The sequence below is a fragment of the Stenella coeruleoalba genome, assembly GCF_951394435.1.
Source record: "Stenella coeruleoalba genome assembly, chromosome: 18".
Taxonomy (NCBI): domain Eukaryota; kingdom Metazoa; phylum Chordata; class Mammalia; order Artiodactyla; family Delphinidae; genus Stenella; species Stenella coeruleoalba.
This window is the reverse complement of record NC_137164.1, coordinates 74,658,912-74,678,836: the sequence shown is the minus strand read 5'-3', so window position 1 is coordinate 74,678,836 and position 19,925 is coordinate 74,658,912. Positions and strand designations below refer to the sequence as shown.

At 42.3% G+C, this 19,925-nt stretch overlaps 1 protein-coding gene across 5 annotated transcripts in view; it reads right to left on the bottom strand.

Annotated features, from left to right (window-relative positions):
* Positions 1 to 19,925, bottom strand: part of MYO16 (myosin XVI) — a 641,507-nt gene that overhangs the window by 126,631 nt on the left and 494,951 nt on the right. For all 5 annotated transcript variants that reach the window (XM_079902787.1, XM_079902784.1, XM_079902785.1 and 2 more), the window contains 2 exons: positions 5,961 to 6,036; positions 1,162 to 1,337 (listed from right to left, as the gene is read on the bottom strand). In XM_079902787.1, the coding sequence (XP_079758913.1) occupies positions 1,162 to 1,337; positions 5,961 to 6,036 (252 nt within the window). The remainder of the gene's footprint in view (positions 1 to 1,161; positions 1,338 to 5,960; positions 6,037 to 19,925) is intronic.

Here is a 19,925-nt window from a genome sequence, read left to right as displayed (position 1 = left end):
CACAGACACTTCTAATACGCTACACACATTTCTGCCATTCTTCTATAATACAGTTGACTTTAATTATGCTTTTATTTTAATTGGTAAGTTAAAATGCAGTTCAGCAAGCTACAGTGACTGAATTTCTAAGATTGATTGTCCTGGACACCTTCCCAACCATATTTCTCATTTTTTAAGAGTCTTTATAAAGGCAAGCAAAACAAACTGGGCTACGATTGGGCACTGAATTCATAAACATAAAACATTTCAGTCTGAAGCAACTCTTCACTGTATTTTTTGTTCTATTTTACAAATCGTCAGAATCTTTAGGCTGTAAGTACAACCACGCTGGTGTGGGACAAATACCCGTTAAATGGCACAGAGGAAACTGTTTGCGGGGCAGGAACACAGACGCAGACGTCGAGAACGGACGTGTGGACACAGGGCAGCGGGGGTGGGGTGGGATGAACTGGGAGATTAGGTTTGACATAAATACACCACCATGTGTAAAACAGATAGCTAGTGGGGACCTGCGGGACAGCACAGGGCTCAGCTCGGTGCTCTGTGGTGACCTAGAAGGGTGGGATGGTGGGGAGGGAGGTCCAAAAGGGAGGGGATCTATGTAGACATACAGCTGATTCACTTCGTTGTACACCAGAAACTAACACAACATGGTAAAGCAACTATACCCCAATAAAAAATTAGTATAATGCTGAAATAAATTAAAAATCTACGGAACTCTAGGACCTGAAAAATACACTATGTCTATATGAGAAACTACAATTTATTGTTTAGAGACCTGAAGCCTCTGAAGTGATTAATATCAACAGAATAAGGTAGCTCAGTTTATCCCCTTTAATCCTACTGTCCCTGAAGTTACGTCCCATTCATCAAAAAGACAGTCACAGGATGAGATGTAAAAAGGGTGCTGCACAGACAACAACTAAAATGACTGATACTCTATTTGCTGTCAAATTTTCACTCCACTGCACTTTCTTATAACTGTCCTCTCTCAGCGGGTTGTACTTTCGGTAAGCAGTCTTTCCTTTAATGTTTTCAATTAAAATATCAATTTATTTCCATGAGCATTGAGGATTGTGCTTGTTTTTCTTTAAAAGAAGCAGCAAATGTGCTAATAAGCAAACTTCAAAACAACCAGACACGAGTCATAAAAACTCCTACCTTACTAAGTTCTGGATAATTCCTGTTTTCTCCAATCATTGAAGAAGCTGTCATTTTCTTACTGAGCCAGGCAGATTTATGTCCTCTGAATTTAAAAGAAGGAGAGGAAGGTACGAGGGCTCCTGTTGGTGACAGTTTCGACTGGAACAGATGATTGATCATGACATTTTCACTAGCTAGGAAATAAATAAATGAAGATTGTAAGCGGCATTAAAATCGTAATTCATGCAAGCGTTAAGCTCACACGTCATCCGAGCGTTCTAACCACTAAAACACTCTGAGCGGGGAGGGAATTTAGGAACCTGCCTTTCCTTTTGCCTCTTTTTCATTTTCCCCACTACTCATCACGCTGTTTGATGAATTCTGACCTTTTTTTGCCCTTGGGCCAGATCCCATGCTCTCCCGTCCCCCACCTGAGCCCTGAATCCCTTGCTCTAGAACTGAGTGGCTCTTACTGCTCTCCTAACAGCCAGACCGGATCGGACCTGCTCAGACCTAAGGGGCCTCAGTGCACTTGACCAAGTCATGAAATGGTCTTGGTCAGCAGCTCTCCATTCCAGGAAAATAACTGCTGGGGACACACGTCCCCAGGAAGAACCTCTCTCCGAGTGGAATGCAGACATTGGGGAGCCCCTGTCTCATTCAACTGTCTCAGCTGTTAGGGGGAAAAGTGCCTCTTTTTCTGATCCAGTTAAGCTGGAAAGGTGAAAGCAAGTTGATATATTAGGTGTTAGGTTATAAAAATTCTGGTAATTCTGGGTCCATATGTCTTTCCTGACACCTCAGGGAGAAATGGGCTCATGAATGGATGGACACATTTGAATAGCAAAGTGAAAACCATGTCTGTGACAGTTAAGGATCTAGAAGGCATGTTTCTTGGGTTACTTCTATCTGTATGTAGACAGTTTTTAAGCCTTAATTTCCTTTTCTGTGAAATAACCACCCGAGTACCTACTCTGTGGATTCCCGCAAGATTAAAGTGTGATGTAACGTGCGTAAGTCATTCATCGGACAGCTGGCAGCGTTCAGGAGCAAAGTGGTTTAGTTTCCACCATTTCTGCACTCCGATTATTTTGTGTGCCCAGCTAATGTACTTATTAGCAGTGCCTTGAGTGAAAAGTCGCTATATGAATAAACAAATAGGGAGCTAGGAGGAGGGTCAGAGAAGGGAGATACAATTATGGATTACAGGAAGGCAAAAAGGAGCCCTGTGGTGTTGGCTGGAAATTATAGGTATCACGATAATATACTGCGATATACCTATCCATATCTATATCTATATATACACACACACACATCTATGCAAAATCTATGCCTATATCTTAAATTTCCTAGTTCTGAAAGGATCTAAAAGCAATGACACGCCAGTAGCAATGAGCTCACCCTGCCCCCATTTCTTAGTGTTTCTTAACACCATTCACTTCTAAAATAAAGCAAGTCTTCTTGGATAAGTGGCCAATTCTGGATCTGAGGCAAGGTAGAAGATCCCAGAACACTTTGGAAAGCCAGAATGTAAGAAAGTACCCCAACAGACATGAGAACCTGTCAAAAGGACATAGGAACTAGCTTGGAGGGGTTCTCACTGGCCAAGTCTTGGGCAATTTTAGTATCAAAATAATGACCAAACTGGGCTTCCACTTCTTAAAATATTAATGTCATGAAGAAAAAGGAAAGCTGAGGAAATGTCCCAGCTTAAAGAAGACTGACAAGAAATGGCAAGTAAACTCAGCAAATGGTCCTGAATTGGGAGAAAAATGATGATGAAAGACATTAGTGGGATAATTGGTAAAGTGTTACATAAACTCTGAATTAGATATTGGTATCATATCAATGTTTAATCGTCTGATAATTTACTGAGGATATCTACGATCATGTCCTTGGTCTTAGGATAGGGACCAAAGTATTTAGGCACAAAGACACTTTTGGCCATTCTCCAGTGGCTCAGAGAGTGTGCGCACATACACATGCACACACACATGGAGATGGAAGGAAGGAGAGAGTGAGAGAGAAAAGGAGAAAGGAAATGAAAAAAGTCCATCTGGGAAAAGAGCACACGGGAGTGCCTTGTACTAATTTTGTGACTTTAAGTTTGAAATCATTTAAAAACAGTGAAACAATAAACATATAATACCATGGCCTATGTAACTTAATTAAAAATATTATTTATATTTCTAGCTAGTCTGTGGATGGACGGGACCACAGATAAATAGTGCAACCTGGTACTCCCGTAACTGCGGAAAAAGGCTTTACTACTTCTGTAAACACTAGACATAACTATGAACCGAAACATGTAAGTCACCTGCTTCTGTCCTTTCTCTGGATCACACACCCAGGCTGCATGAAGGTAAAGCAGGGGTAGCATCCCCCTACGATGGAGATGCCATCAGGCCTCACCCCTAACAGCAGAGCCCGGCCCATAAGCTGAGCCAGTGGGAGGTGAGAGCAGGTTCCTCGGCACATTAAAAAGAGAAATTCGGCCATCGTGTTGCCACCTAGAGCCCGAGAAGGAAGTCCCTAGCGAAGAGACAGCTTTGGCCTCCCTTCCCTATTTCTAGGAGTCACTTGCTGCAGGCATTTTTCTTCATGTCACCCTGTATACACGTTGCAATGGGAAGCATCCCTCTCTGGGCTCTAGACACAATGCACTGGGCGCCTTTCTGCCCGTAAAACGGGTTGAGCTAACTGAGCTGCCCACAGTCTATGAACAGGTCTGCAGAAATGCCAACAGCATCACCGACAATAAATAGTAAGATCTCCTCTACTCATAAGTAGACTTAAGAGTCTGGACTGTACCTGCTTCTTTCTGAGTCAAGTGGACTTGATTTCCCATCTTGGGCATCAACGAGGGCACTGTCTGTGTGAGCCGTGCCACCCAGTTCCCTGTCTGCACTGGTCGGGGGTGTCACAGACACAGCTGGATTTGTAGGGATCCTGCCACAGACCCTGCCTCCTTCCACACCTGGGAGCTTTTGGATAATATGAGAATTAAATCAGATGCTGTAAGCAGAGTACTTAGCAAGGTGCCTGGAGACAGGAATTACCACTATTATCTATAAATTACGCTTGCTTTTAATAACTATTTGCAGTGCCAAAACATTCCATAGATTCATAAAATACTATCACAACCATGCATCTTTGCTTGTGTGATAGAACGGGTAAGCAACTGTGGCCTGTGGGCCAAATCCACAGGCCACAGTTTTTGTAAATAAAGTTTTATTGAAATACAGCCACATCCATCTGTATTGTCTACGGTTGCTTCCTCATTATCATAGCAGAGTTGAGTAGTTGCAACAGTGAACTTACGGCTCGCAAAGCCTGAAATATTTACTCTCTAGCCCTCTGCAGAAAATGCTTCGCACCTCTTATATGAACACATAAGGGCACGTTGCAATTTTTGTCGTCTTGCTCAGATGTATGTATAGTCTAAAATATTTAGAATAAAATACGATACGCCTGTTTTCTCTTGGCACTTGTTAGCAAGCATACACAAAAGAATGACTTTAAGATATAGGGACTCTGCTAAGATAAGCAGAATTGCAGTAACTGAAGCCATCGTGTTTTCTTTCTAAATACATATTCCGTCACCGTGAAATACAAAAAAAGGAGGCCTAGTGCCAACTTTGAAAACATGCTGTATATTAGTTCTTCATAAAATACATGGATTTTATGTACGTTATACAATTTTAAGTATGTTATGAATGAAAGTCCAAATATTTGAAAACTAGAAGGAAGATATTTCCAGTGATAATCAAGAAGATCAATTATCTCACTTCTTTCTTTTTACACAGTATTATTCCAAGTCCATGTTTTTATCATTAGTCTCAGCCTTTAAGAGAACTCAATAACCATACATTCTGAGAGGCAAGCAGAGTCATCCCCCATGAAAAGCAATATACTGCAACTCTGCTATTTGATCTAAGGTAAATATATTCCTCCAGCCGGAAGTGATATGGATGTCTTATTTCCAGCTCAAAGGCATCCAACTATTTCATGAAAGGCTATGATATGCTTCTTTTCCCAGGAATGATAAATGGCTCCATCTCACTTAGAGCAACTTAAAGCACAAAGATGATACACTTTAATTCATTGAAGAGGTTATTAAGAAAATGTGAATCACTGCAGAACTTCTACTAAGAAAATAATTACTAGAGGAGATAGAACTATACATATACGTAAATTTATAGCTCTATATGTAAATACAGAGATATATATAACTATACCACATATAAACCCAGTACATCGTTTTACATATAGTATAGAATTATAGAGATATGTATAGAGATATGTATATAAAGTACTAAGGTTCACTAAGTAGATGTCACCTATAAATTTATATGGATATATACATATATGCATGTGTGTATGTATATATCAATTTGTACCCTCATTTTACTTTGTAAGCATTAGTTTTTTATAGCTGAAAGTACACAAGAATAAAATACCACCCTTAGCTGTGCTCCAGAGTCATCTTAAGTAATGAAACTCACCCTGCTGTGGGGAAGCCATGTGCACCTTCATCAGTCTTCACACAAGAGCTTCTTTATATTCACAAGCCAAACTGGTGAAGGTGTTTTATATTTCTATCCGCTAAAAGCTTAGTTAAATTATGGTTTCTACTAGACTCTAAATTAAATTATAACCAGTGTGTAGCACGGCAAGCTCCATTCCTTATTATTCTGGGCATTAGAACACGAAAGATAGTTCAATTATCCTTAGCTGGTGGCATATTTTATAGGGCCATGTTCAGAGACAGAGACATAAAGAATGTGTGGCATTTTAACCGTACGGGGAACACTTACTTTTCATTACAAATAGAAGATTCTGTGAAAGGGAGTCTTTATTTTTTTCAATTGCTCCAACAATTTCATACATTACCTATAATAAAAGAAAGTGGTATAATTACTAATGGTTAAACATGACCACGAAAGTAATTTCCTTTAAAGAATAACTTGACTCAGCGGCAGTTTTAAATTATTCATAAGAGCAGTGTCTTCAGGTCTTAGAGTTCTCGCTACAGGCAAGTTCAAAGCTCCCATTCCCAGGCTCTGATCGCCGGGGCCCTCCTCCAATCGCGAGTTTAGGAGAAAGGGGTGCTGACTCATAGCCACCATAGCCTGTTTATTCTGAAAAACCCTCACCTGCTCCGAAAACTCTCTAAACCAAGTAGGAAGACTTCATGACACCTTGGGAGGGAAGGAAATGAGGCGTCAGTTTGAGAAACGGAGCGCTGTCTTTATTAAAAAACTTAAAATAGAGCTACCGTATGATCCTGCAATCCCACTCCTGGGCATATATCCAGAGAAAACTCTAATTCCAAAAGATACATGCAATGTTCACAGCAGCACTATTTACAAGAGTCAAGCTATGGAAGCAACCTGAATGTCCACTGACAGGTGAATGGATAAAAACGATGTGGTATATATATACATTGGAACACTACTCAGCCATAAAAACGAATTAAATAGTGCCATGTGCAGCAACATGGATGGACCTAGAGATTCTCATATTGAGTGAAGTAAGTCAGAGAAAGACAAATATTATATGATGTCACTTATATGTGGAATCTAAAAAAATGATAGCAAATGAACTTATTTACAAAAGAAATAGACTCACAGATGTAGAAAACAAACTTATGGTCACCAAAGTGGATAGCGGGGTCGGGGGGGAGAGATAAATCAGGAGTTTGGGATTAACAGATACACACTACTATATAGAAAATACTAAACAACAAGGACCTACTCTAGAGCACAGAAAACTATACTCAATATCTTGTAATAACCTATAATGGAAAAGAATCTGAAAAAGAGTAGATCTTGAACAGATATGTACATAGATATGTATGTATGTGTAACTGAATCACTTTGCTGTACACTTGAAACTAACACAACATTGTAAATTAACTACACTTCAGTAAAAAAAAAAAGCGTTCCTTTGGAGCATTTAAGCAGTGAACAAAATCTGAAGTCCTTAAAACAAAGAAAACTCAGGAAACAATTAATTCTGGATTATTCAAAGAACAGTTTTTTTTTCTGTCACAGTTTACTTACGAACATATTTAAATGACTTTATTGTCTGGTTTTGCTGGTATTCCCATCTGGCCTGGGAGACTTGATTTTTGAAGAGAGACGTGGTTTTATTGTCTCTCTCAGCCTCAGCTAAGTGCGAGCTCCCAAGTGGGGTCCAGAGGGTCAGATCAGCCGCAAGGCTCATCGGGTTCCACAGCTGCTGCTGCTTCCCCACGGCTGGGTGTCACAGGCTGCCCTTTACCCCGGGTAGACCAGGACTGACCCCGAGGAGGGCAGCTGGTCAGTGATGTCTCTTTGTCCTGCATCACCATGAGGGAGTGTGGGTGGTTAGACCAGGGAAGGTGACAGTCACCCGACTCCTTGGGGAATTTTAACTGGATGGCCCAGAGGAGATTGTCTCATTGGCAGCAAGATGGAACTAGACAGAAAGAATCCATGAGAAAGAGGCTGAGTGGCCAGTGAGAGGAAGCTAGAAAAAGGCCAGATGACCCCCAGTGAGTCTTGGTTCCTACTGGGTTTTCAAGTTCCAATGCCTAACTGTGTCATCCTTACAATAAAGCCTTGCTGGGATTTTATTCTTTGCTGTCACAAGAGCCTAAACGGCACAGAAATCCCAAGATACCCTGCAGATTCCCAGATTTTCCAACATGAATTTGGATCAGAAGACTGCTTGAGCTAAGAGGCAAACAACTAAACAACTGTAAGATACTTCTCAATCATTACCTAATTATCCTGTTTGCCCCTAGGCCAGAACATGGCTTGCCAATATTAAAATGTAAGCTATATATCACGTTACATATTACACACGGTTGAATATAAACAATTTTTACATCATCTAGAGCAGTGGTTCTCAACCAGGGATGATGGTGACACTTTCAGTGCCTGGAGTCTTCTGCGTTTGTCACAGCTGAAGGGCTGGAAGGACAGGGATGCTACAAGCGTCCTACAGTGCCCTGGACAGCTCCACAGTGAAGAAGTATCTGGCCCCCAATGACCATGGGATTGGGGTTGAGAAACCTTAACCTGGAGTTTGGCTTCTACACGCCTTCCTGTATTAGAGACAGCAGTGCCCAGAGACCACAGACACCCAGCTAAGCTGCTCTGCATCTATATGGACTCTGGCAAGTTATTTAATGTCCCAGAGCTGAGCCTGCAGTGTAGGGTCCTCCTCTGTATGGTTCCAATCTATAATTCTAGCCTCTTCTTTTCACGGGCATCTGATGATTCTGAACACACACACACACACACACACACACACACAGTTGGACTACCTGATTTTTTCTAAGTACATCCCTTGCCTGTCTTTGCTCCTGTCGTGCCTTGCTTTGTGATGGGCCTTCCTGCTGTACCTTGAGGGAGTGACTATGGATTGCTCAGCTCTGTCTCTGCAGCAACAAGCAAAATGCTGTGTCCACTGGGAAGATTCATTTAATGTTTGGTGAAATGAACAAAAAGGTTTCATTACATTGTGACCACATATAGCATAACGTTGAGCTTCCCCTTTTTATTTAAGATTATGTTGATGAGTCTTTCATTATCACAAGATCATGTGCTCTGGGAAGTCCTCATGAATGGCGTCCTGGTTGTACTTGGAGAGTTAGACAAAAAGCTAAAGGTCTCCCATTAAAACTAAAGTTCAAAACCTCCCAGGTGGAGACACCAGCTAGAGAAGTTACGTGGAAAAGATATTTAACAAAATCCATACAAGTGCAAACACTCGAGAAGGGCAGTTTGGTGCTTGTAGGAAGCATGGCGTTGGGCAAAAGTTTTTACTTCATATAAAATTAATAAGTCTTGAAGCAGGTGAGCTTAATTATTTTGTGACAATGGGAAAACTGCTTTAGCTCTTTGAGTCTTTCTTTATGTGTTAAATTAATATTCTGCAAAGGCATTCCAAGCTTAAGAGCTTCTGAGCCTATTCCTAAGACAGGGATGATTACAGTCCTGACAGGATTTGAGTTGACAGCTCAACAGAAGTATTAGACATTACCCCCAAGATAGCTTATTTTATCATAATTAATACAATAATGCTAACGACTCTGTGTTACATAAACTTGGCATTAGTGGAATGCTAATAACACATGGTTCCATATCATGTTTTTTTTTTCCTGGTCCCAAATCTGGAATCAAGTATTTCCTCAAGGAGCCCTTTCATATTTTACAGGAAAATTGTAATTAGAGACCTAGAGGTGCACAATAGCATAGTATTATCAAGCTAGTCAGTGTTTCTCGGACTTTTCAGGGGACGAGATGAGAAATACACGCACACAACACACATATGTGTGCACATACATCTGAGGTGGGTTTATTTTTTCTTTTTAAGGGTAAAATACAATCTGTTTTTGCAGACTTGGTCTTTTAATCATGATGATTTCCTCAATCCAATAAAGTTTGGTATTGGCCTTGTCAAAGGCAACTAGAAAATCTAAATAAATGATATCCACTCATGCCAGTTTATTATGTCCATAGATAACCTGCTCCCATCACCTTTAAATACTTCTTAAACTTTTAATTTTGAGATAATTGTAGATGCACCGTTGTAAGAAGTAACAGCGATAGAGCCGGTGGACCCTTTACCCCATTCCCGCCAGTGATAACATCGGACAAAACCATCACCCGCAGGATATCGACATCAGCGCAGGGAAGACTCAGGACTCTATTTCATATGTGGTGAATTGAGGTCATTTGTGTTTTCTGAGGAACTGGTCCAGTTCATCTAAGTCATCAAATTTATATGTGATGGTTGTTTGTAGTATTTATTCCCTTTTGATCTTTTTGTTGACTGCAGGGTCTGTATTCATATTTCCTGTTTTATTCCAGATATTAGCAATTTGAGTCTTTTCTCTTTTTTCCTTGTCATTCCTTACTAGAGGTTTGTCATTTTTATGGTTATTTTAAGAGAACCAACTCTTTGTTTCATTGATTTTCTCTATTTTTAAAAAAATTCCACGCATTTTGCTCTCGGTTTGCTCTTGGATTGCCTTTTGTTTGCTTGTTCTGGGTTTGTTTTACTTTCCTTCTTCTAGGTTGTTGAGGTGGAAGCTTAGATGACTGACTTGAGACTTTCCTCTTTTCTAATATGTGTATGTAGTGCTATAAATTTTCCTCTTGGCACTGTTTTAGGCCTGTCTCAAAAGTTTGATATGTTGTATTTTCATTTTCATTCAGTTCAACATATTTTTGAATTCCCTTGAAACTGCATTTTTGATTTATGGATTATTTAGAAGGGCATTTTTTAGTTTCCAGGTATTTGGAGATTTTCCTGTTATTTTTCTCTTCTTGATTTTTAGTTTGAGTCCATTGTGATAGGAAAGCCCCAGTCTGTATAATTTCAATCCTTCGGAATTTTAGGTTTGGTTTATGGCCCAGAATATAGTCTTTCTTGAAGCATGGACTTGAAAAGCATGAGAATTCTTCTTCTCTTGGTTTACACATCTATAAGTGAGCAGATCCCATTGGTTGATGGTGTTGAGTTCTTCTACATCCTTTCTGATTTCCCACAAAGCTGTTCTATCAATTGAGAAGAGGACGTTGAAGTTTCCCACTTAACCTTCTGGTTAGTTGACTCAGCAGGGGAAGAGAGGCACAGCCTCATTACTGTCAAGTGGAGAATTCGGGGTCCCCGCTCAACCTCCTCTGACACAAAAGAAGAGGGGATTCTCATTGCCGCTGGGTGGGCAGGAGTTCTGGGTCTCCACTGGGCCTCCAGGCACACTTCCCTGGCTGCAGGGTGAGCAGGTGGAAGGGGTTGACGTGCCTCTCTACTGCCACCCCATTGGGCTCCTGGTGATTCAAAGGGCAGTGGGCCTCAGAGCCTAGTTAAATGGACAGAGGAATCTGTATGAATGGGAAAACAGCAAGGAGAAAAACTCAATGTACCCTAGGAATCACCCTAGCTCTGTGAGTCTGTGATGCCAGGGCGACAGATCAGGCCTGTCCTGTCTCAGCTGTGCCACTCGGGAGGGACGTAGCGGGCATTGCTGGAATGGCAGGAGCAGGTTTCAGGCATGGGCCTTTCTAGGTCACTCAAGACAGCTCCTCTGTTCTCAGCCCCACCCCTCCTTTTCCTGCTGGTTTATTGTTTGGGGGATGAAAGGAGAAAAAACTTGAAAGCACAAAAGATAGAGGCCAGGATAAAGGCTCTTTTTCCCCCTCCGTCTTTACATAACTGAAACTCAGGTGTTATTTTTTTTTCCTCTTAAGGATTCATGCTATAAGAGACAGCATCCCTCATGCATGTAACAGAGAAATTTACATGCATACAGGTCCATACAAATCTTAAAGGGAATTGTCATGTAGTCAAAGATTTCCTTTGGAATGATTCTGTTCAATAAAATGGCTCCAAAGGAAACTGAGCATTTTCCTCACGTTTCAGCAGTTAGCACACGCATCTAAACGCTTTGGTGAGGATGCCCAGTGAGAAGGGTGTAAGCTAGGGACCGCAGCCACGCGCTCCCTTTTTGGATGTGCTTGCTGTCGCGCTCCGGCACTGCAATACATGCAATTAAAAGAAAAATTACGTTCGCTGTATATAAAAACAGGGGTTATAAAACTTTCGTCATGGGTGTGAATCACAGTCCATCAAGATACTTAGTCTCCCGGGTCCACAAAGAAAAGTTACGAAAGGCCAGAGCACATGCGTTGTCTTCCCAACTGGAGGCTGTCAGGCTCAGCTTTGGCTCGTCTCCAAGGAAACTGAAGTGCAGGCGCGCGCCGGGAAACGGCTCCATCCGCCACCTCTGATTTGAATCCCCTGAATTAAAGCGAGAGCAGTTGGCTTACTCCACGTGGGTAAGCAAAGCATGGGGCCTGCCCGAGCTGGGGCCTAACATCCTAACGTCTGTGGTCTCATCAGCCCCGCTCCAGGCGCTGGCACACGGGCGGAGGGCCATGCGAGGTCGAGGAAGGTGTGCCAGTCTGCCGTGCTCCCACCAGCTGCCCTCAGCTCCACTCCCCGTGAAACAGTCTCCTCCCTTCCTATCTCCAGCCTCAGAGGAGGCAGCTGCTTCACACGTCTCTGGGTCACCTCATCGTCTCCCATCTGTCTCAACTTTTCCTGGGGAACCGAATCCCTGTACTCCTTTTCTTCTGCCTGAAAATGTGGAGCAGTTTCTTTTTCAGGCTAGACCCCGGCTGACCTCCACCAGCCCCAATTTCTCGCTCTGTCTATTCCTGTCTTGGTGCTGACAGCTCACAGCTCAGCTGCTTCTACCTGCTCTGCAGCTCAAAAGGACAAGGAGAGATACCGTGTTCATCACTGTTCAGAACACCTGACGAGAGATAACGAAGCTCTTGAAGGTAGGACGGAAAGCCAGGAGAGCAAGGCAGTCCTAGAAGGGCGGAAGGATGGATGCAGACAGAGCGATAAAAACTACTCGTTCCGAGAAGACTGAGGGTGCAAGGAGATGGCATCGCAGCCCGTGAAATGAACCACGTGCAGCGAGCGGGGGGGGGGGGGGTCTCAGCGTACCTGCAGCGAGGCCTCACAGGTTAGAGAAAAAGAAATGGAAACAAATAGAGCATGTCACTGTAGGCTAGAAACGTAAATGTCACAACCAACTCTCCATTCAGGCCAGAATCAGGAGGCCAACAGGAACCACCTGAGTGGGAAAACCAGGGTGGAGAATTCCTAGGAGAGCCTTCTGTGGCATCACTGAGGGATTCGCTACCTAGACTGCCTGCGTCTTCTTTGTCCTTCCTTCTCCTACTGGGCTGAGACGTTACCCATAGTAACATATAAAACACTGCATTAGGATGAGAGCCTTTTCCAGAGTGGACACTCTACCTCGCAAGGCAAAATGTAAAGGACAAACTGAATTGCTAATTATAGTATCACCTAATTAATGTAGTTCCGATGCGGAAATCTGTATTTCCATGTGGTTAAGTGCTAGAAGTCCAACTTCCTCTAATGAAGCTACCTACCCTCAGTGATAACTGAGGCATTTCAGGACATCCCAGACTACAGCATGGACAGCTTACGTGTGCTTCTGGCGGCATTGATATTGCCTTTATATGTGTGTGTGTGTGTACGTATTTCTCTAAGGACGGTATCTGACTTGGACATCTCTGTCTATGGGTCTATGGACCTATTGCTCTCACACCAATTTGAGGGCAGAGCAGTGATTGCTTTATACAGCAGGCAAATAGGGCCATAAATACTTTTACACAGTTTCTTCCCCCAGCACCTAAACCAAGAGGGAGGAGACTTCATGGAACGCCCTCACACACTTGGACAATGTCCCAGCACTTAGGGAGACACTGGGAACGGGTGATCGACCCCCACTAAGTAGCACAAAGTCAGAAATGGGCAGAAGGATGGGGTGCGTGTGAGGGAAGGCACAGCCCTGCTGCAAGAGGAAGGGCCGCTGTGTGTCAGCTCCAGAAAGTGGAGAGCAGGACATATTACGTTTTTTGATGAACTACAAAGGGTGTGATGAAGTTTCCTCATCTGGTCCACAATCCCAAGTTGGGTTACATCCTGCCCAAGAGGCTACATGTGAGGCTGAGAGGAGTGGGGTCCGGTGGAAAGCGTCAGAAACCAGGGCCCCAGGAGAGCAGCCAACTGGGGGGTTAGGGGGGGACAGCATCACCAAGGGCACGGCAAGGGCCTCAAAGCCCTCCCAGGGGAGCATCTCAGGGACGCATGGAAGCACCCAAGCCAGCATCAGCCCTAAATATCGAAAGGAGCTGTGTGCGTGAAGCCGTATTGGGATGAAATGAGAGGACCCAGCACAAGAATAGACAGAAACAGGATGCTCCAGGCCACGGTACAGTGTCTCCTGTGTGGCTCGGGCTTGACGGGACTGGACGGTCAGCTAAAGTTCGTGGTTCTGATCACTACACAGGACCAGAAACTCCTCGTCTCTGAGTTGAGTCCGCGAGCACCAATGAAAGCAAATAAAGGACTTTCTATTACTTAGAAGAGACCAGAAATATCGCTGGAGCTGCCTGGGTTTTTTTCTGGTTAAAAGGAAGGGTTGTCCCAGCTGAATATATTTTAAAAAGTGGTGTGAACCCAAAACAAAAATCGAATCCTGATTACATCTCCCGAGTTGTGCATATTCAACTACCAGGTACACGAAGAACGAGAGTGTTAAAACGATCTGGAAGATCTGATTTTTAAAAGAGAAACCAGAGTTTATTCTTCTACCAAAGGAGGTAAACTGGGAGGTAAAAATATGGCAAAGAAGGCAGGCGTCACCGCCACTGTTTCAGGACTATTATTAACAAGTCGAATCAGAATAATCACATTTAATTCTGGACAGTGTCACCAGGGAAACAAGAAGATAAATGAAATAAAAGCAGTTCATATGCCTTTAAGTAAAGATATTCATTCATCCCTTTATTCATAATTCACATTTCTTCCATCAGTTAGTGTTAGGACACTGTTGAAGGGACCCAAGAGGGGGAGGTGATGTGACCTCGGGCGCTGGAATACAAATGAGGGCTATTTGGATTCTAAGGGTAGGTGGGGAGAGAGTAGCTCGCATTTGGTAATTAACTGGGTTTCTGATTTTACCATGAGTTGAAAAGCGGGACAAATACGGCAAATCAGTTTTATTTACTTTTTTGAAGTCAGCTGAGAGAGTGTTTGGGAATTTAGTTTAGTTAGCCACTGGATCTGTTAACGTGAAGACGCCACTCAAGCAGAGATACTAAAAAGTAGACCTGTAGGTGTGAAGCCCACAGAGAAACAGACTGGAGAGACATGGGAGCCGTGTCATCTACGAAACTGAATCATGAGAGCATATAAACTCCTAGAAAGAGACATGAATGGAAGTAAATTCACTCATCAGTCAAATTCATAACCCCCTTCTCCACCATGCTATTTACATGATGCAAAATATAATCGCTAGGAAAGAGGTGGGATTCACAGCTGATAAAAATGGGCAACTTTTGAGATAAGACTCTTGAGTTCACTATAGCACATTAGAATGTGTGTAAAGATTGGATTTTAGCAAAAGAAATAAGATCGTTTTCAGTAAACATAAATGGGTCTGATAATTTTTCATGCCTGGTTTCAGCTTTCTATCTGAGGTCTGCTGAAAAATGTCTGGATTTCATGCGTGGTGGTAAATTGATCTCTCTCTTGCATCAATATTTATAAGCAGAGGCTTCTGTTTTTTACTTTTCCATTAAGTCATTCCATCTAATAGTTTTGCTTGCCCTCATTCTGATCCACTTTAAGTTGATAAGTACCAATCAACAGAGAAAGTTATTAGAAGCACATAGTATTACTGTTAAGAGTCCTTATCTAGATATCTAGATTCTGGATATGGGCATTGAATTAAAATTACCACAACTGAAATTTATGAACATGCTTCACTGGTTCCTTTTAAGGAGAAAAAATACCAATCAACTTACAATAAGATACCAGTATTCTAGGAAATCTAAAGTTCCCTATTTATAAATGTCTGTCAACCCATGAAGATAAAAGAACCAGTTAAATCTTTGAAAAAAACGGTAAGATTCCCTAAATAAGAGCCTGCATTTTCTCTTCCTAATAAAACTCTGGATAAGGAAACATTTATTAAGGCTACAAAAATGTATTTATGCCAAAGGTGAAATTGATGGAAGAAACGGAGCACAAGGGGCCTGGGGGAGTTAATTTTTATTCTTCTAAAAGTTTGCCCAAGAGGTGAACAAATACAGATGTAAATTAAGCTCTCTTTGTGTGGGTCAAAATATCTCTGTCAAATAACCTTTAATAGTATCAGTTTGGCTTGGACCAGACAGGTTTCATTGTTATGTCTGGGGATTCTGCCTGGAGAAAAGAAAGAGGGAAATAAATGGAAACTTCCCTATTGATGAGTTCATCTCCTGTTCCCGCTGATTTAAAGGTTCAATTTCAGAGTCTTCTTGGGAACACTGTGTCCCCCACCGATCTCTGGAGATGAAGGCCAGGAGACAAACTACAGAAGGTGTTCCTGACGCAGGTGACACAGGGAAATTGAAGGGACCAAGGTTTCACCCACATACATGTTATGTAAATACATCTGAGGACAAAGAGGTCGGCTTTCATCCCTCTGTCACCTAGAACGTTCTGCAGCCTCAATGAGATAGAGATCTCTGCTTCTCAGACGTCTGGGCAACACCATAAATCTCAACCGACATATTTCAAACTTCATTTATTCCACAATAGGGGTAGATCCTTTTCAAGGAGAAGGGAAAAAGAGTTCAGGTATTTTATAGACTGGCCAGAAGTCAGTCTCTTCCACACATCACTCCTATCAGCAATGTTTTAGTAATTGGGTTCCCGGAAAGGCCTGTGGAAATCAGTGACATGATGATGATGATCAGGGTCTACAGTCTGGGATTAGGACTTCATCCACCTCACCAGGATGTGATTTAGGAGGATGGAAAAGGAACCTTGATGAATACAAGCAAACCCCACCCCTGTAAAGACACACCCACGAGCACATTATATAATGGGCTATACATTTTCCTTCTGTTGTAAATTACATCTTGGAATATGTATGTAAATTGCAGAGAGCGCTTCAATTTTCTTAAGGAAAGTGATATTGAAAGGACCTTTAAAAATCTGCAGTAAAACTTCACACACCTGTGTGCTTGATTAAACTATTAGTCATAAAGCTAAATGGTAAAGAATATAATTTTTTACAAAAATTCTCTTTAATCAAGGCAGCGTTACCCATCACAAAAACCACCTGTATAGTCAGTGAAAAACAGAATGTCACATTAACATAAGGTGAAACATTTATCTAAATAGTTTTCCTTTTAATATTATAGTTTCCATAGATTGAGACAATCTCAATTTCCTGCACTTACCTTCCACTGAAGTCTTTCAAGTGTGATAGGAAGTACAAGAAAATACCGTACTATAACTTTGGTGGTTACATATTCCTTATCATCTGCTAAAGCCCTATGAATAACATCATGATAAATAAAAAGAAATATTCTAACACATTTATAAAACATTTATTTATGCAACGTGAGCACATTTATAACATACAAGAATTAACAAATATCTTTCTTAACTCATCAAGGACATTTACCAATGACTCAATTTGAGAAAGTCAGTTGGGCCTCTAGTATTCTCAATACAGCCAGTTGATTAGGTGATTCCCGAAATATTTTCAGGACCTCGATACTTGTGATTGATGAGTTTAAAATTTTGCCAGATATGGTGGTATTCCTGCATGGAAAGACCTTCAGCAGTTGTTGGGGAAATAGGATTCGCATCTTTGACACAACGTCTCCAAACAGTTGTACCTGCACTGATTGCTTGCCCACCACTTACCCTTCAGAACAAGTTTACGAGGTTCATAAGTATATTCCCCTTAATTACAAACCCCATGCGTATGCTAGCTGAGGGTCAGTGTATCCCTCAAAGTCACAGCAAGGGAGCCCCAAGTGCCCCAGTGCGTCTTCTCTGTTACACAACACAGATTTCATGACTGAGATAATAAACACTAAGATTTCAGCACATACCATGGTGGAGAGAGAAAGATACGGGAGTGGGGGGATGAGAAAGCTGAGACACTGTATTGTGACCTACTAGTCTGCAGTGGGTTGAATGGTGTGACCCCAAACTTCATGCCCACCCAGAACCACAGAATGTGCCCTTTTATGGAAATAAGACCTTTGTGGAGGTAATTAGTTAAGACGAGGTCCTATGGATGGGAGGGGACCCTAAATCCAATGACTGGTGTCCTTAAAGAAGAGAAAGGGACACAAAGACACACGCAGAGAGAAAACCCCGTGAAGACAGAGGCAGAGACCTTGGTGCTGTGTCTACAAACCAAGGAACACCAACTGCTGGCAAGCCCAGAAGCTGGAAGAGAGGCTTCGAACAGATTTCTCTCAGAGCCTGCGGAGGGACCCAACCTGCGGACACCTGATTTTAGACTCCGGCCGCCAGAACTGTGAGAGAGGATACGTTTGCACGGTTTTAAGCCATGCTGGATGGGGGACATCGTAATGATGCCCCCAGGAGACTCACACATAACTGTATAATATTTGCTGAACCACTAAACTCCACCAAGGCTTACTTCACCGGAAAACTGACACAGTAATATTTACAAAGACGGTTGTGGTGAAAATGTTTCCCAGGCACTCTGCAAATTGAACACTGCTAGGTAAGCATCAGGTGTGCTTATGGATGAGGGAAGAGACAGAGCAGGGAAATTCGGATCAGGACAAGAACTTGGCCTTGGGAAGATGCGTACGATTTGGAAAGAAAGAGGAAAGGGGCATTATGGGTGAGGACACCATGTGAGCAAAAACAGAGATGCAGAAATGCAGGAGTCATTTTCAAATGGATCAGATGTGTTAAAAGAAAAAAAAAACTACAATGCTATGAGTTAAAACTCCTCACTGCTGTTCTAGTCTGTAAACATTGACCCAATGAACACGTGCATTGGCTTCCTGGGGCTGCTGGAGCCAGCACCCACTCTGGAACCTGGCACCCCTGCCCTCCTTGCCTGCTTCGCCAAGCTTCTGCTGGCCTGTGGCAGCATCACTCCGGTCTCCGCTTGCTTTTCTCTCTCAAATCTCCCTCGGCCCCGCTCCTATAAGGATACTTGTCACTGGGCTTAGCGCTCAACAGATAATCCAGGAAGACCTTCCTGTCTCAAGATCCTTGACTTAATTACATATGCAAAGGGCCTTTTCCCAAATGAGTTCCCAGTCGTAGGTTCCAGGCATGAGCCCGAGGACCCGTCTTTTGTGGGGGGCAGGCACCGTTCCATCCACGACGATACTTATGGGTTTGGAAACAGAAGGAGGCTAAAACACAGGCACATCACCTTAGGTAAGAGCAACACCACCAGGATGATTTGTATCAATCATCAAGGCCAGTCATACAATGGGACGCTTATCTGAGATCCCCAAAGAATCACTTCATGCCAAAAAAGAAATGATCATAATAAACAACGTTCAGACAAAGACCTTATGAGCAGACACCAAAGAAGGTCAAATGTGTGTCATATATTTTATAGCTATTAATCTCGACCTCTGTTTTCATGAATTTAACTTTTATTACTTCAGATTGCTTTACTATCTCTTAATCGATTTCCTTTGCTCGTGTTAAAATGTAGGAACTTCAGGGCTTCCCTGGTGGCGCAGTGGTTGAGAGTCCGCCTGCCGATGCAGGGGACACAGGTTCGTGCCCCGGTCCGGGGAGATCCCACATGCCGCGGAGCGGCTGGGCCCATGAGCCATGGCCGCTGAGCCTGCGCGTCTGGAGCCTGTGCTCTGCGACGGGAGAGGCCACAACAGTGAGAGGCCCGCGTACCGCAGGAAAAAAAAAATGTAGGAACTTCAAAATACTATTTCCTATTAGAGTTTAGGAATCACCTTCATGGAAATTCAACTTTCCTAAGAACCAACGTCTTTTGCCAAATCCTAATTCTTCTTTCCTTCAAGATTCTTAATTTTAAAAGCCAATAAAATTAGACACACTTCTGGATTTAATGCTTATCCATCATTTAAATCACTAAAAGAAGTTTAAGAGCAATTCCTAAAACAGGTAACCCCATATAAGGTTTAAAATTTGCTAAAACAAATAACAATGATAAAAAACACACAACTCACAGCTTCTTTAATTCAAATTCATGCTCATTAGTGAAACCCTGTTAATATTTCATGTACAGCCTCATCCCATTTACTTTAAAATATTTCTGTAATGGAGATTGGAAAATACACCACGCTCCTATGAGTAATGAAAAATTCAAATGTGTTTAGGGAAGATCGTCAGCTATAATTTAAATAATGTTG